Here is an 18,247-nt window from a genome sequence, read left to right as displayed (position 1 = left end):
AAAAACAAAACTGTAACATGATTTTTACAACCTTAAGGTAGGAAAGGCTTCCTAAGCAGGAGACAAAATTCAGAAGTTATCAGGGAAAAGATTAGCAGGTATGACATTAAACATTTTACATCTCTGTATAGTAAAAACAATATTGAAAGATAAACGCTGAGGAAAAAAATTGTAGCATGTATAATAAAGAGTGATTATGTTATACAGATCCATAAGTAAAGGTAATCAGAAAGTGAACAAAAAATATGCACTAGTGATTCACAAAAGAAATGCAAATGGTGAATGAACTTGGCACTAGATGTTAAGAATTCAGTGATAATCAGTAAAATACAGAGTCACAACTATGAAATGCATTTTTATTTTTGTCTCTCAGATTAACAATATATTCAGCATTGGGAACAATGTTGGGAAGTGAGGAAGAGCTTTTCTTTTAAATTTTTTTGATAGGGATGTAAAGTGGTTTGACCTTTTGAAAGGATTTGGTAGACTCCATAAACTTAAAATACATACACCTTTTGCTCTGGTAATTCCACTCCCAAAAATCTACTCTATGCTACAGAATCTGCTTCCAAGTATCCAGATAGATACTAGATTGTTAACTGTAATAGGAAAAATTAAAGACATAAAGATCAAGGTGTCTCTGTAGATGGCTTAGGTATCAGTGAGGGGAAAAGAAAGAATGCCGAAAAATGTGTAGTGTGATACCATTTTAAATGGTGGTGAGGGTGGGGCTGGGCTCTGTTTTCATATGTGCATGTTTATGCATAGGAAAGGTCCAGAAGAAAGTATAGACTCTTTAACAGTGGTTACCCCTGGAAGGTACGATTTATACTTTTCTGTATTATTTGAATTTGTATTTGTGTGTTATAGTTTTAAAATTTTTGTAACAACGCTTACTTCTTTGCCTTCTTATACTAATCATTATACAGATTTCGTTTAACTTTAAAAAAAACTTTTGGTAGCTCAGAAAAATAATAATAATGTAGTATATAATGTGTATAATACTACTGTATAGTATATAATCATAGTAGTAATAACAGTGGCTGCTAAAGTTTTATTGAGTACTTTCTATATGCCAGGCATTGTGCCAAGCTCTTTATATGTATGTTTCATGTGTTATCATGCTGTATGCCTTCAGGAGTCATAACCTGTTTCTTTGTGCCTTAAAAATGTGCTGAATTTCTACATTTTGTTTATTGGTGTCTATTTGTAGAGTTTTCTTGTCTTTTTTTTTTACTCATGGGTCATCATCTGTCACTTCTCACTCCTGTGGCACTAGGGTCATTGGGGCCCTATCTTTAATTATATGTGTGAAAGATATTTCCCATTACTAAATCTCTTTAAAGAATGAGTTGCTCTAATGGTTCTGTTTATGAAGTCATATAGTGCTTTAATTATTTATGCTCCATCTTCTTCCCAAAAGGGACTTGTGGTCTGTGAGAAATAGGTATATAATTGATTTTAAATTTTTTGTTGTTTACTATTCCAAGGCTGGCAAATGATCTAAAAATTATAAGATGTAAATAAAAACTAACTACAGGTTTCTTTTCTCATTCAGTTTATAGAGATTAAAAGATGTAATAGATAATTTTCTCTTCTTTTAAAGGAAAAGTATGTTTCTTTAGTATGTTCTAGGCATTTGGGATTACAGTAAAAACAATGTAAGATTTCATACACTTTCTTATAAAGTATAATGGGACTCTTAAAGATTAACACCATCTACATTTTCATTCTTTCTTTCCTTTTTTTTTCCTTTTTTAGATTCTCGCCTCTATTGAGCTTCTGGCCCGCTCATTGCCAAAAATTCACCGCAGTGCATCAGAACCCTCCTTGAATCGGGCTGGCTTCCAAACAGAGGATTTTAGTCTATATGCTTGTGCTTCTCCAAAAACACCCATTCAGGCAGGGGGATATGGTACGTTTCCTGTTCACTGAAACAAACTGAGTGAGTGACAGCGTTTAGGAGGGTAGGGACAAAAGAAAGTGAACATATATTTGCTTATATATTTGTTAAATTGAATAGGATTTTCTTTTTCTTTAAAGGTGAACATAAGAACATGGATGTTTTTAAAATCTGGATATAGTTTTTTCCCCAGTGTAAAATCCATGGTTAGCATTAGATTTTCAACAGTGAATTTTTTTTTTTTTAATTAACAGACATTGCTGGAAATTTACAGTACCTTTTCCAGAGGCTTTACTTCCCATTCCAAGTTTGTTTTGTTTACTTGGTTAGTCTAATCATTAACCTTTAGTTAAACTTTCCTCACCTACCTGTTGCTATTAGCTAGCCCGCATCTATTAGGGGCTCCTAGAATAGCACTCTCTTTGTGTGTGTGTGTTGCCAGGTGGGAAACTGATGGTGAGTTAGGCTGTGTTAGTGAAGGTAAACTGACCAGGTCTAATTAGGAATCACTAGAATGGAATAAGCTTATTTTTATTAATATTTTTTCTTATAACTATATCTTTTTGTAATAATTTAGAAAATACAATTTTTCTTCAATCCTTTACAGCAGTCTAAATAATCGGTATAGGTAACCAAAGATATTACTGAGGAGTGGCATGTTTGACATGAGTAACATAGTTTAACTTTGGGTTTTTAGTTAATATTTCCTTATATATTAAGGATGTCTTACACATTATAGGGGCTTCCCTGGTGGCTCAGAGGTTAAAGCGTCTGCCTGCAATGCAAGAGACCTGGGTTCGATCCCTGGGTCAGGAAGATCCCCTGGAGAAGGAACTGGCAACCCACTCCAGTATCCTTGCCTGGAGAATCCCATGGACGGAGAAGCCTGGTGGGCTACAGTCCATGGGGTCGCAACGAGTGGGACACAACTTCACTTTCACTTTCACACATTATACAAGTCAAATTTGCTGACAAAAGTATTGCCTCCTCTTCCTTCCAAAAAGCACAGCAGAATTCTCTGAGAACTTGTAGGTTGGTTTGTTTTCTTTTGGATAACTGCGGTTGCCAAACAACTAAGTAATTGATTTTTTAAAAATTATTATTGCCTTAGATTATACTCACCTCTCATGATACCTGTTAGCAATCACCTTATCCATGTGTCTTGTAAAATATCTTTCCTCCTTATGTTCTTTGCCCAACAGGAGTCCACTTGTTATGAATGAATGCTATTTTCTTTTTTGATTCCCCAGTGTAATTAGTATGTTTAGTGCTTTCTAGGACTCCCACTTTCTTGTATAAAAAAAAATAACTAATGTGGCAGTCAGCATATTCTTACTGTGAATCAAGAGTCTTTACTGGGAATCAAAGTGAGAGAAGCAGCATTGCTGTTTCAACTTCAGAGTCAGCCTAGGGACCAAAGCCAGCCTGTTAAATACACCTTCATTTACTCAGTTTGGATTTGTGATGATTTTCATTATAGCTGACAGTTCAAGGTTATTCAGCGGCACACAGATAGTTTCTGCATAAATGCCGTTCTTGAAAATAAAGGAGAAAATTGGGAAGACTTTACACTAATAATAGTTTAGTCTCTAAGTACCACAGATAACACACACCATAAATAAAATTTTGAAATATTTTATTTCTTTAAGTAAGTTAGATTTCATCCAGGGAAATCACTCGTTGATAAGTTTGACATAATTTTTGCCCTTCATTTGGGTAGCTTAAGATAAAGAATACCATTCATGCTTTTAAAAATCTATTCATAACTTTTAGTTTAGGAAGAGTAGTGAAAAAGAACATTTCTTGTATTTTAAAAAATGAGAATAAGAAAATCGTAAAAGAATGTAACTTATTCAAAAACATCAAAATTCACAATTTCTAAATTTTCCAGTGACACTAAAGATGCGATTATTAGTAACTATTAGTCTGGGTTTTATTTATTCATGAAGCTGGGTTTTATTTATTCATGAATTGAACAGCAAGCATGTAGCTAGCAAAGTTTTTACAAAATTGACTTTGGTCTGTGGAATGTTCAAAGGTTTGGGCAAGAGTCAAAGGATCTTTTTATTGATAGAGCTCTTTTATAATTTCCCAGCATAGTTTATTCACTTTTATCTTCCTGTCTTTGTTCACCCTCTTTTTCCCCCCAGCACTACCCCTACACCAACACCACCCAGCCAGCGCTCCACCTCTGCTTTTGACTCTTTTCGTTCCTTCCTATACCAGTCTCATTTGCCAGAGGGCATTGCTAAACTCTTAGAACTGCTCGGAATACTCATTATACCATCCCTTGACATTTGAACATGCCTTCACAGGGTTGCATAGTAATTCTCTTCTTTCCAAATTGGGCCCGCTGGAAATGTTATTGGGAGAACATTAAAAATGTAGCAGGTGAAATATTTAAATAACATGGATCCAGAGAAGTATGAAGCATTAGAATGATACATGGTAGTTTTCCTTTCTGTTGTTGCTGTTTGTTTGATACTGAGTTTTAGATGTGTTTGTTCTTCAAACAAGAAAAACATTTTCCTAACCATATGTAGAGTTAATTTTTTTGACTAAGGAATTGAAACAGAAGGACAGACGTTCACTCTCTTGCAACTGACAGCTTCTTTCCTAAAACCTGTACCCTCGGATATTTTCATTAAAGTTGATTGATTTCCTTCTTCAGAAGGCAGCCATTTTATAAAATGTTTTACATTTTAAAAGTTTACTAGTCAGTGATAAGGAATGAGGTTTGTCTTCTTGATTTTAAGTTATTTAGGGATCACAGCATTTAAATAAAATACTTCAGGTTTGTTTATTTTCAAATATTACTGTATTGTTGAACCAGCCATTTAAATCCTAAGCAAGTAGTTAAACTCATTCTAAAGTAGTGACTATTTAACACAGTAGCTTATCTGGCCTTTTGGCCAAGTGGATCAGTCTAAATGTAAGGAAATCATCTATCCTTTTTTTAAAGTATTATGAAAACATTTCATGACAGAAACACTTGGCCAGTTACAGTCTCACTTGACGAGCATCGAGCACTTCTGCAGCGCCTTTTCTGTGATTATCTCTCTAAGTTTTAAAGTTCAGTGTGGCAGTGCCAGGATGCTCCTCATTTTTTATAAACTGCCTGAAAGGTCACCACAAAGAAGGAATGGGACTTCCTCTTGTTTCAAATGACTGCCCCTCTACATCTAAAACAGGGATATATTTGTATACAAAATAACATTAGATTTTTCCTAGACTATTTTATGTTTAAGAAATTTTTATCAGATTATATGTGTAACAGTCACTGAAATACATTTAACTCTGAAATTAAGGGTGATCATTTAGTAATATCTTAAAACTAGTTAGTAAAGTCCTTAGCTTTCAAATAAACAAATACTTGATATTTGAGGTGTCTGAAATCTTGGGGTCTTCCCAAGTGTTCTCTGCCCTTTTCCTAAATAAAATCAAATGGAAAATAGAGCTTAGGTTATTCTCAACCAGAAAGGAGGTTTTTAAAAAGTTTCATTTTGACCTCTGATTGATTTTTGGTTAATAATTAAATTAATATACTGAGATTTTTTAAAAAGTCAGAGTATCTAGATGTTTCATTTTAAATAACTTTCACAGAAGCAGATTTGGCTCTTACATCAAATAAAATAGAGTAGAAGTTGGGATTTAGAGATTTCCTGGTATGCAGGGAAGAATAAGCAAGAAAAAAGGTTTGTTTTCCCAAAATCATATCTATTGTCTGTTACCTCTGTCTTTTCTTAAATTGTCTGTGATTTCAAAGACGTGTAGAAGGAGTTTTATTGATACCTAAACTATGAGTTCTTTTTGTTTTTTTAATGTTTTGGTTTTTCGGCCAAGAGGCATATGGGATCTTAGCTCCCCAACCAGGGACCACACTCACACCCGCTGCACTGAAAGGTGAAATCTTAACCCCTGGAACACCAGAGAAATTCCTAAGCTATGAGTTCTTTTTGTCATCCCCTCCCCACACCCTCCACCCCCAACCTAAAGTCTGATGATGAAATCAACAACTCTTCTGGTAGCATCTACCAGTAGATTGTGGTAGCATGATCTTTAGTTTGCTTTATTGTTATTTGATTTGAAGTTTGTTAGTAAGATTTTGTGCTTTGCGGGGGGTTGTGTCATTTTATTTTTAAGGCTAATATTTAAGTTTGTCAAGTAGAATGCTGTTCAGATTATAATAATGAGTAGGAAACATCTGAAGTTTTTTTTTAAGTTATTTTGAACATGGTATATACAATTGAGCTTAGAGTTTATCATTTTCTGATATTCTCTTACTTAAAAGATGAATTCTAGCCATTTTTTATAAAGATTTCTGTTAAGCAAATCCTGTTTTCACATTGGCTTCCTTTGAGGAGTTTTAGATTCTGCTGGATATGGTGACTGCTCATGAGACTGTTGAAAATTACTTTTAAGAAATGTATCCAAAAAAAAAAGAAATGTATCAGAATAGTTCTGAAAAAAGCAACCTTAAAACCATAAGCAAAGGTAATAAGAATGTTTATATATTTCTAGAGTCCCTGTTTACATAATAGCCTCTTATGGTTTTACTTTAAATGTTTTGCTTTCCAAGGTTTTAGTAATTTGGCTTTTTTTCCAGTCAGTGCCAAACTCCCCAGTTCTTTTAACTTTAAAAAATCTTTTACCCTTCCTTGATCTTTTGACTTACAATAAATACCTTGGTTAATTGTTTGTTAAAAGGAATCCTTAAATGGAAAGAGACAATAATACTATCTGCAGTTCCAGTTAGTAGTAGTATTCAGAATGGAAAAACAGATTATTCATTATTGAAAATTCATTATTGAAAATATGTTCATTGTTAAGACCTTGGACTTTGGAATCAGTGCCTGGCTATGCATTCCAGGTCTGCCATTTTCTGGCTGTGAAATTTTGGACAAGTTACTTAACCACTTTAAACCCCAGCTTTAAGAAGTAAATTAACCCCAGTAAATTAAGAAGTAATAGCACCCACTTCATAGAGTTGTTATGAGGCTCAGATGCAATGCAAATGTGTTTAAAGTATTCAGGGAGTCACCTGGTATACTATAATAGACAATAGAATAGTTGCTAATATTATCAGCATACAATCGGAGGATTCTGTCAGCCAGTCGTTAGCAATCTGTTGTTTGTTGGGACATGCCAGTGTTCTCTAGTAACCAGTTGAAATCAGTAGCAAAAAAACTATCTAAAAACGGATAGATTATTCTTCATTTAAATAGTGTATTCATATAAGTGATTGCTTGGATCCTTATCAGAAGTTGCTGTTACTGAAAAATGATGTTAAGGCTGACTAAATTGTGATAGTTGTCAGTTACTAGCCAACTTCCAGAAATGAACTGTGGTGTAATTAATAAGAGGAACCTATCTCTAGTTTCGAGTAGAAGGTATGGACAAAATAGTTGGTGAAAAATAACGTCTTGAAGCCCCCAAATTCAGTAAGCTTAAAAGAGTATAATACCTCAAAGGGTCGGTCTTTGCGATTTAAAATTTGTATGCTGAGAATGATGTTCATTGACATGTGCCTATATGTAATTTTTTGATAGTTTAAAAGGTAAAATGAACTACAAATGGGAGAGGTCTGAATTTTCTTTCCTTCAGTCAAATGTGTAATGTGGACATATTATTTGACCTATAAATTTTATCTTTTACAAAAGGAGATTAATTCCTTCTTCTTCCTTCCTAATAGTTGCATTATAATAATGAAAATGAGTTGATAATTTGGGGGGAAAGTATTCTACAAATCAACCTTATTATTTTACCATTGGTTTCTGAGAAGTTTTGTTCATTTGAACTGCTTATAGCTTGATTAGAATCATAGCATGTAAAACCCAACTGGGGGATTATCTGCAGATTTAATGTAGTATTATGTAAGTTGGCTTCTTTCATGGTTTTGACCATTTTTGCCTGTCATTGCTAGATCTGTAATACATAGCTAGTCACCTTTCAGGTTTCAGCGAGGCTTTTCTGCGTCTCTAGGCTATTTGAGATAACTTTTTTAAAATTAGCTCTTGTCCTCCCTCTACAGGAGAATTTGCAGCCTTCAAGTAGCCACACCATCATGACAGCATCTACTCTTATTTCTTAAGTCTTGTGTTCGTACAATTTGTTAACATCAAAACACAGTTCTGTTCCTCAACTCTTTTTAAAGATAAAAGTTTTCAGTGCATAAGCTGATATGGAACAGAAGGAAATTTCCCATCCAACAAGAGAGGGAAGAATGTTTTAGGAACCAGAATTCTCTGCTGCCAGTGCTTCTTCTTCACCACAAATACCACGTGTATACAAGTCTGCCCACTCCCAGGAAGAAAGAGGAGAGACCCTGAGTTCTGACCTTTTGATGGTCAGGCATGATGGAAAGAAACCGCTGCTACAGCTTGGGAGATTTGCTCTGGGAAGTCTGCCAGTCAACTTTGCCCTTCTAACCACCAGATCAGTATGTGGCTGATCGTCTGATGGGGCAGTCGCAATCACCAAGCCTCGTTCTCTTTCCTGTTCTGGGATTGTGTTGTGGAACCCTTTCCCCTGGCCACCACCGGTTCATTTCTGAGGGATGGAACAAAAATGCAGCATGCCCTTCCTGTGTGGTGCATGTTCAGTCCTTGACAAATTTTTACCAAAATGAAGCTACTTTATTTAAAAGGAGGGTGAGAGGTGAGGAGGTCGGTTTGGGTGTGGAGGAAAGGGAATGCTGCATCTTTTTCCTGGGCTGCTGGGGCTCTGGCCTTGGCTTCCTTGCTCACGCGGCTCCCTGCCTGGTGGGCCGGCCGGAAGTGGCGCGCATTGCCTTCTTTTCCCATTGGGTCCAGCAATGAAGACAAGTGTTTGGGGATTTTTTTTTTCTCCACCATGTAGCAAGTTCTCAGGAAAATACAATTGATATCTTCCTCCTAAGCTCTTCCAGTCAGTCACCAAGTACTTAAGTGGCTACTTTGTCCAGGGCACAAAATGCCTGTATCTAATTAAAAGCCTACAAAACTGCTTGATAACAGTTTTGAATGTGAGACATTTATGTAATTTAAGTGTAAGGTACAAGTTTTAATTTCTGAGTTTCTTCTATTATATTTTTATTAAAAAAAGAAAATAATTTTCAGATTGAATTGGAATAAAATAATATTACTTCCCACTAGAATTATATATCCTGGAAAATTGTATTTTTGTTACATAAGCAGCTTTTAAAGAAAGATCATTACCCTTTTCTCTACCTAAATATATGGGGAGTCTTAGCTTAATGACAAATATTTATAATTTTTAAATTAATGGTACTTGCTGGATCCACACTAACATCTTTACTAAATATCTCATTGTTTCTTCCAACTTACTCCTACACTACATCCTACATCTTCTTAGTCTTTTATCTAGAATATGCAACCTCAAATAAAAATGGTGGTATCTTCATTCATTCTCCTCCTTCCTTTTTTCCCAAGCCTGATCTTCAAAAGGTTGGTTAATTTGGCAGCTGAGTTCCCCAGGCAGAGAATAGAGCAGTTTTAGGTGTATTGGGACTGAGGGAGGATGTGTAAAGATTAACATCAGTAAAGAACTGCTGTGGAATAATTAAGAACCTTCTTCTTTATCTTTATAAATGGAGAATATAACCTAATCATAACCTCCCTCAGCCTTTACTAAAGTGTGGCATAAATCACAGTAGTAGCAAAGAAAGAGACTTTGGATGTGTTCCTGGTCAATACCTCCCTTACCATGAATATAGACTCTCTTAACAAGATTTAGGAATGTAAATCAAATGTACCCAGCCCAACCAAGCTATGTAGTAAAAGACCTGAACAATATTAGGCAGAACCTATAAATCAGGGAATTAGAAATTATTTGAAGTTTTCAAACTGTAAATTGCCCTGCTGTCTTTCAGCCTACTAAAGCTTACTGCCGTTACATTATTTTTGCTACAATACCTACATTCAGAGGAGGGCCTACTGAAAATTCCATGGATTTGTAAAAGATTGTCCCAGTAAAGTGGAAAATAATCCTCAAGTTATTAATGAGTTTGAAAAACAATGAGGTCTTAAGTCTTTGGTGAGTAGAGCAAGATCCTACAAATTTCAGAAATTGTAAAAATGATTCATGCTGATTTAAAGAGCATCTGTGTGCATAATACTGCCTCTCTTTTAAAAGCAGTGTCTATTTTTCTTTTTAAATTTGTCCCCATAGATGCTTTTGAACATGAACATGCTCGTGTTACCTTTTCCGTGGTTGGGAAGAGCCAGGAGCTCTCAGGCAGGGCCCCCTCCCTCAGCCGGGCAGAAACTGCCCAGGAGGAGCTGGTTATGGAGGAAGCTTAGCGCTGGCATTTTCACAATTCAAGGTGATAACTCTTTCTTCTTCCCTTTCTGTTTTAGAATAGATTGCTATCTGATTTGAAAAAGGGAAATAGATTTGATCTCAAATAAATCTGTGCCCAGAAGCCAGGCTCAGGGTGTTGAGAGATTTGTATAGTGCCCTCAAAAAATAACAAAATTTTAGCTTTCCTTTTTTCTTCTTTTCTCCATCAGATTCTTTTTTCTCTAGTTTACAAATGAGACGGAAAAGGAATTTCCCCTGAGTTTTGTATGCCTTTTTTTTTTTTTTCTTGATGCTTAGACTACAGATAGGCATGTTGAGCTCCTAAGAAAATACAAGGAGGAAAAAAAAAAGAAAATACAAGGAGGAACTCTTCGTTGTGCAGAGCACTTTATGAGTAGTTTGTGTGGATAGGATGTGACTGCTTCCCTGACAAGCTTGTGAGGCTGTACTTATGTCTTTCCTGTAAGGCGGCTGCAGTGCCTTCTGTAGTGTATATAAGGAAAGGTTATGCCTTCTGAAAAATCTCAGAGCAACCATAAGAAGATTATTTTAAAATACATAGTATTACTGATGGACTTTTTCATCATTAAATTAGTCTAGGATCTAAACTTTTACCATTGAAATAATATTGACCAAAAAGCAATTTATAAAAGGGATTTGTGAACAGAAAATACAATGTGATCATTTGTACTTATGTGCACCTTAAAAGAGGATTCTGTCTAGCTGTCAAATTCTGGTTCCTTAACATCCAGTCCTTGATTGTGTTTGAGATCTGGTAGGACATGCTGGGGCACGCTAGCAGATAAAATCCCATATACTTTAGGATAGATGTTATATTTATGTCAGAGTTGGCAAAGAGCATTGTGTAGTAATAAAGAATTCAAGACTTCAGCACTGTCAACCTGAAACTTTGTAAATATTTCCTAGATTGTCATTTGATGCAGTCACGGCTCTTTGTCACACAATGTTATCTTTTCCTCATCGGGCAATGTTCGAGCTGCTGCACGCCCCTCCTCAGATCTCACCTGCCCCTCCTGTACATTCACCTCTCCAGCCCTGTGCACACCTCATTTAGCTTTAGTTTGAAACACATTGCAGGGTTCAGGTGACCTCTTCAAAAACTACCTCCTCAGAATGAGGTAATGAATAGTTATTTATTTTAAGATATGAAAAGTCAGGAGCTCTAGAACATGAAGATGATCTAAGATTTTAACTTTTATGTATACTTGTATTTGAGCACTCTCCTTTTGTCCTAAAGGGCATTATACATTTAAGCAGTAATACTGAAAAATGTAGCTCAGAGTATCTGAATGTTGTTGAAAGTGGTGCCAGAATCTGTTTTAGGGGTACGTATCAGAATCTTAACCTTAAATCGATTGCATGAAATTAAATAGTTAATGGTAACACTTGACTAACAGATATAATTTTAATTTTCGGTAGGCTTTTAGCAAGACAGGACATTTTCATAATGAGTTAGCCACAACTTCATCACATGCACAGATTTTCCTATTGAGATACTGCCCAGTTAAGAGGGTAGAATGATGACCCATTTTTCAAGATTCTCTTTGTCCAAACTGGCATTGGGAGTACTAGAATATCAGCACTTTGAAACTAGTGATTCCAACTATTAGGCTATTAATAGCAAAACAAACCAAACAGACAAACTGCAGCCAGACACAGAAAGTTTACTGTGAGTATAAACAGCAAATAGGTTACAGGTCACACATTGAAATGGTGTAGGTAAGGCGCTAGAAAAATACCTTGACAATTTGCCAAATGATCTTACTGTGCCTTCATGATGCAATAAAAAAAAAAAAAGCTAAAATTTTAGCAGAAATCAGTGATTTGTGAAGAGAGCAGCCACCCTGGTCTAACTCAGCTGTGTTAATATTTTTTAGTGTGCAATTTAGACTGCAAAGATAAATGCACTAAAGTGTTTATAGTCAAAATCACATTTAAAAAATGAGAGAAAACACAAGTAAATTTTCAGTGAACAAAATTATTTTTTTAAAGCACATAATCCCTAGTGTAGTCAGATATATTTATCACATAGAGCAAATAGGTTGAAATCACAATTCAGTGACATTTATAGAGAAACTTTTTCTACTCCCATAGGTTCTTCAAAGCATGGAACTTTTATATAACAGAAATGTGTGACGGACATTTTAAATTTCTGTAGTTTGGGGCTGAAGTACTGTGTGCTGGGCAGCAATCGTATGTGTTAACTAGTGAGAAGGGAGAAATTAAGGTACAGGACAGAATTTGATTTTCTGGTTCCCAGAGTACTGCTGCCGACCTAGACACTGAGTTTCCAGAGACTGAAACGTAAACTTGCCGCTCAGGACTCATTTGCAGATTCAGTGGGACTGTCCTGCTTGTCCTGTTCAGAAATGCTCTGAGGGCCAGGTGGGGGCTTCCAGGGGATCCTCTCTGAGAGGACAGCAGACTAGCTAACGACCTGGTGGGCGGCTGTGAACTGGACACACTTCATGGTGTGCTTCTTGTATCTTGATTCCTCGCCACCCTCAAGAAGGGCTTCGGCGAGTTCTCTAGACGTTTCCACCAAGGTGTGTTACTAACATCCATAGGTTGTTGAGCACCCGAGGAGTGCAATAGCATCTCTGCATGACTGGTTGGCCCGAGGAGAATAAAGTGGCCAATGTACTCATGTTCCATGTTGCTAGCTCTGGTAAATTGAAAATACTGGTAAGATTTTTGTTTCATCAGTACACTGGAGAGTAAGCTTTGTTTTGTTGTTCTTAATCAGTTTTCACTTCCATTTGGAAAGACATTTAAATTGAGTTTCAGTCCTAAATTTTGCCAGTCATGGTAATTAGCAGTTTCTATCAGGTATTTTTAAAGTAGAAGAGGATAGAAACATAAGTTCTAAAATCTTAAGGTAACCGTGGTTTATTTTAAAATGCTTAGGGGTGGTTAGTCTCTACCTCAAAAAAAGTGATTGAGTGAATCTTTTATTTCAGCATTCACAAGTTCGGCTATTGTTTTTGTAATACTTTTTTGATTTTTTTTTTTTTTTACCTTTTGAACCCCTTTACCTAAGTGTCAATGTAGTTTTATTAATTACTAAGTCAGTTTCATTAAAATGTTTATTTAGCAGTTTTGACTAATTGCAATGATATAATATAGCCAGTTGTGCATGAGGACACAGCCAGTGAGTATATCTGAGGTTTTTTTGTGATGCTTTTTTTCTTAAGACTTCTGTAGATTTATGAAGTACTCATTGAAAACAACTAAAATACGTTTATTCATGTTGGTATGAAAAAAAAAAGCTATGTGCAGACCATCTGCTGCTTCTGGCAGGGTGAGCACGTTGTCCATCACCCACAGGTGGCTGGTTCTCATCGCAGAATCTACATAGGGAATCGGGTGTGAAATTCACTTAAGAGATAGAGCAGAGGAAGTGTTCTGTTTACAGGAATGGAGATGCGAGTTATGAGTAAGTTGCTTAGTCAGTTGGCTTTGTTTTTGAAAATTACTGTGTTACATTTGTGTGTTAAGCCTTTTTAACCTACTTGTGTTTTGACAGTATATGTCACATAGGAAGAAACCTCAGACTAGCATAAGCAACAAAGCTCACAGACTAGGCACAAATGTAGACAAAATGGACCAAAATGGGAGGGGGGAAGGTATGGGAATAAGTCTAGGGTAGGGAAAAATTGATGTGAGGGTGGGAAATAAACTAATTACCTGAAATAAAATGTAAGAGTGCAATAAGTGTGCTTTTTATTCTAAGCTGTGAACGGGTTTTTAAAAAAAATCATTCCTTCCTAATGCATTTGCCTATGTTCCCATAGCTGATTAAAACCAGCTATATAAACATATGCCTTTTTATTCATGTTAATTACCAACATAAATGGCTAACCTTTACGTCTTATTTATCTTCATGTTATGTTAGTTTACATACAGGGATGTGTGTGTGTGTGTGTATGCTATAAATTTTCCCTCCTTCATTTGAAAATGCATTTGTTGGGTCCTCTGTGTTTCCTTAGGCCATGCCACAGGTCATAGTCTCAGCTTGGCCTTCCTATCACCTGATTTGAAGGACTATCACAGTGACGTAGCTCGTTCATTGGTTGTACACACTCTAACCCTTTTCCTTGCTCAGCAATTACTGTTTCTTCTAAAACAGGAGTGTACAACCATGAGATTGAAATTAACTGTTTAACATATGTCCCTTTGAATTCTATTTATTAGTTATGATTGCTCTTTGGTTTGGACCAAGAAAAAGGAAATCCCGCCTCCCCACCTTTTCACTTACGCTTAGCTTGAGGACAGTTCTTCTATAAGAGAGGAAAGGGAACTCCTTCATGTTTTAACCGCGGCGAGTTAATGGCCCTGGTTTACACCAGACCTTACAGTGATGCATGTTCACATCCCTCTCCTCTCTTGCTGCCAAAGGTTTGGGTTTTATTCACTTCAGTTCTGCTCAAGCATTGAAAAGGTTTTCATGGAGTCTGGAGTGTGCCCAGTGAAAAGATGGTTTTTAATTGTCCACAGACTTCTCTGTACCTGCTTTGCAAAAATTACAAAGGAGTAACTTATTTTTAAAGCTTATTTTTCAATTCATAAGAAAGACATTTATTTTCAGTCAAATGGATGATGTGTCCTTGTCCCTTAATCCTCAGTGTTTGCTTGAAGTTTTTATTTTTATTTTTTTTTCATTTCTCCCCATCCCCACTTCTTGATACTTCCTGAGTTCTCTTTCCTGCTCAGGTCCTTTCATTTGTACTTTGGAGTTTTTTCTCATGTAAATTTGTACAGTGGAAAATATTGTTCAGTTTGGATAGAACGCATGGAGGATTAAATAAAAAAGATAGCTGAAATTCAGATTGAAATTTATTTGTGTAAAGTTATTTAAAAACTCTGTACTATATAAAAGGCAAAAAAAGTTCTATGTACTTGATGTGAATATGCGAATACTGCTATAATAAAGATTGACTGCATGGAGAAGTCTTTATGAAGACGATTATTTTTCTAGCACTGTCACATTCAGTGATGGACGTAGGGTTTTGACAGTTCTTTCAGGCAGTGGAGGGGCTTGAGAAGTGTACACTGTTTCATATGTAATGAAATGTTATATATATATTTCAATTACTGCTTGGTGGGCAAAAGGTATTTATATGAGAAATACATTTAAAGTAAGTTGTCAAGATAAATACTTGGTACTTTGCACCAGTTACCCTCTTGTAGAAGTGACAGTTTTTGTCTGATGTTGGTGATGATCCTCAAGTACTGTGTGATGTGATGTGATATGACTGTCCCCCTTCCAGTGGCTCAGCTGAAGAGTGTGCTATAATTGAGTCGTACAAGTAGTAGTCTGTCTGGAGAAGTTCCCTCTTCTGAACTGTGAATGGTACCTTTCAGATTTTTTTTGACACAACTTCCAAAGATGTATTTTCTATAGGAACACAGGCTGTAGACAGAAATATATGTATTTGAAACTATGCATTCATGTTTTATACTTCCCATTTTAATGCTGGCTACCTTGACTTTATACATTTTATCTCATGAAGTTTGAAAGACACCTAGAATATCATCAGCGTTTTGTGATATTACCAGGCAAAGTTTCCAGAAGAGAGAAATAATTCTAAAACTTTACCGGGAAACTCTGTGTCTGAGAACAATATAAACAGAAAAGTCTTCAAGATGGCACATGTTTGAGGAACCTGGTTTCTGATCTTTGTGCCCCTCCAATGAATAATAAAATGCTAGTGAGACAAGTATTTTCTCTGAACTGCAGTTCTCTCATCTGAAAAATGTAACTCTGTAATACCACATAACAGAAGCTAACTTTTAAGTAACCTTCATACATGATGGAGTGTAACTGTGGATTCACTTCTTAATGCATTGTTCTAGTTTTCCTTAAAATCTAGTCCAGAATTATGAATCCTTTAATTATTGTGATAAAATTCTATTATTATAAAGAAGCATACCATACTAGCTTTTCTTAAATTCTATCAGGGGTTTGATAAAGGTTGAGCCTACTACCTAGGCTATGTAGTTCTCCTAGACTTGTGAAATATTAAGAGCCAAAAGAGCTCTTGAAGATTACATGGTCTAGGAAATTCCCTGGCAGCCCTGTGGTTAGGATTCCGTGCTTCCACTGCAGGGGGTGAGGTTTCGATCACTGGTGAGGGAACTAAGATCCCACAAGCCATGTGGCGTGGTCCTCTCCCCACCAAAGAAAAGTTTTTGTGGCTCAGTCTTAAGGATTGCATGGTCCCCTCGTCAGCTACTAAATATGAATCCCCAGGGATGACTTGGCTAGATTCATGCAGCCAGGACTAAAAAGTCAGGACTTTGGTTTCCAAGATCACTACTATGTCAATAAGTAGGTTTCCAAGATCACTACTATATACTTGCTTCCCAGGTGGTGCTAGTGGTAAAGAACCTGCCGGCCAATGCAGGATACTGAAGAGATGCTGGTTCAATCCCTCGGTGGGGAAGATCCCCTGGTGACTGAAATAGCAACCCACAACCCACTCCAGTATTCTTGCCTGGAGAATCCCATGGACAGAGGAGCCTGGCGGCTACGGTCCATAAAGTCGCAGAGTCGGCCAGGACTGAAGCAACTTAACACACATGCACACTTCGTGGTTGTGATGGCTATAGCGAGATTTGGATATAAAATTGGTGTTGACTCCATGATACTGAATTTGTAGCTAGAGAAGGAGACTGTGCCACTTGCCTATTCCACTTGCTCTTCTGTCTCCTCCAGTCAACAAGCCCACTGCTCATGCAGGAGCTAGAAGGTCAAGGCCGAGTACTGAGGCAGGCCAGTACTGGCTCAGACAGCTCCCGTCTCCTCCACTATGCACTGCTGTCCTCTGAGGCTCCGATGAGATGGTGGCAACAGGCACCGGGGTCTGCCTCTTCCACAGACTAGTTCCAGAGGCAGATGGGACCAAGAGGACATCTGTAATTCCCGGAAGACACACAACAAGCATTCCTTCCACAGTACCTCCACGCCTCACAACTTTATTAGGTAATTGCGTTACTTACATTCAAGTTTCCATAGGAAACTGGGTAAACTCGTGTGTTAAATTTTAACACTTGATATTTTCTGTTGCCATCAATTCTTTCACTGCCTACCTTTCCATTTATGAAGGTACAACTCTCCATCTACCAGGTCACAGCCTAAAACTAACTTTGTTCTTTTAGCCACTCACTAGGAAGGAAAAACCATCCTAAATGTTTGTCTTGCTTTAGGCAAAGGAGAGGGGTGGCTCTGCATCTGCTGAAATATGTTTACAGTTGTCTCCATGTGGAGGCTTATTTATAAAAATCAAACTAGGATTCACGGGTCACTATAAGCTTAGTTTAGACCCAATGATTTGGAAATAACAGTTGCTTCCATTTAGGTTATTTCCTTCCTGCCAGATGTAGTTCTGACGGCTTATGTGCAAATTCATTGAATCTACTTAATCCATTTTACAAATGAGGGCATTGAGGCAAAGTTCAAACAAGTAATCTGTCCAAACTCCCAGCAGGCATTCCATAAATAAATGACCAGAGCTAGGAGTCAGACCCAGCAAGTCTGGCTCCAGGGCCTGAGTTCTTCACTATGCCAATTTTCCAAACTGCAAACTGAAACCCATTAGTGGGTAGTAAAATCAGTCTCAATCAACCGTTTAAATGTAGAATAGAATAAGAAAGAAAATATAACATGTAAGTTTTCATAAAACTTTTCTATTATGTATGTATACACACACACACACACACACTCACACACTCACACACTCTAGATCACGGCATAAAATGACTTTAGTGGGCAGGTCTTGCTCACAAAGCTTTACACTGTCCACCTCACTCAGACCTACAGCCAAACAGCCAGGACTTGAACCTTAGTTCTCTGCTGGGACTTGGGGAAGTTACCTAACCACGCTACAGTTCAACTTAAAAGTTAAAGCTGCAAGTGCAAGTCACTCAGTCGTGTCTGACTCTGCGACCCCGTGGACTATACGGGGAAGTCCATGGAATTCTCCAGGCCAGAATACTGGAGTGGGCAGCCTTTCCCTTCTC

The 18,247-nt window shown here is 36.9% G+C and overlaps 1 protein-coding gene across 4 annotated transcripts in view; it reads left to right on the top strand.

Annotated features, from left to right (window-relative positions):
* The window catches only part of BRAF (B-Raf proto-oncogene, serine/threonine kinase), a 161,118-nt gene extending 145,938 nt beyond the window's left edge, over positions 1-15,180 (top strand). For 3 of the 4 annotated variants that reach the window (XM_043463884.1, XM_043463883.1, XM_043463887.1), the window contains 2 exons: positions 1,762-1,915; positions 7,935-15,180. In XM_043463884.1, the coding sequence (XP_043319819.1) occupies positions 1,762-1,915; positions 7,935-7,957 (177 nt within the window). In that variant the 3' untranslated portion in view covers positions 7,958-15,180. Of the gene's footprint in view, positions 1-1,761; positions 6,398-7,934 lie in introns of all 4 variants that reach the window. The other variant, XR_006268617.1, reaches the window with a different exon arrangement.
* The last annotated feature ends 3,067 nt before the right edge of the window (positions 15,181-18,247 follow it).

This window comes from Cervus canadensis, chromosome 3, assembly GCF_019320065.1.
Source record: "Cervus canadensis isolate Bull #8, Minnesota chromosome 3, ASM1932006v1, whole genome shotgun sequence".
Taxonomy (NCBI): domain Eukaryota; kingdom Metazoa; phylum Chordata; class Mammalia; order Artiodactyla; family Cervidae; genus Cervus; species Cervus canadensis.
The sequence above is the reverse complement of the archived record's forward strand: the minus strand, read 5'-3'. Positions and strand labels throughout refer to the sequence as shown.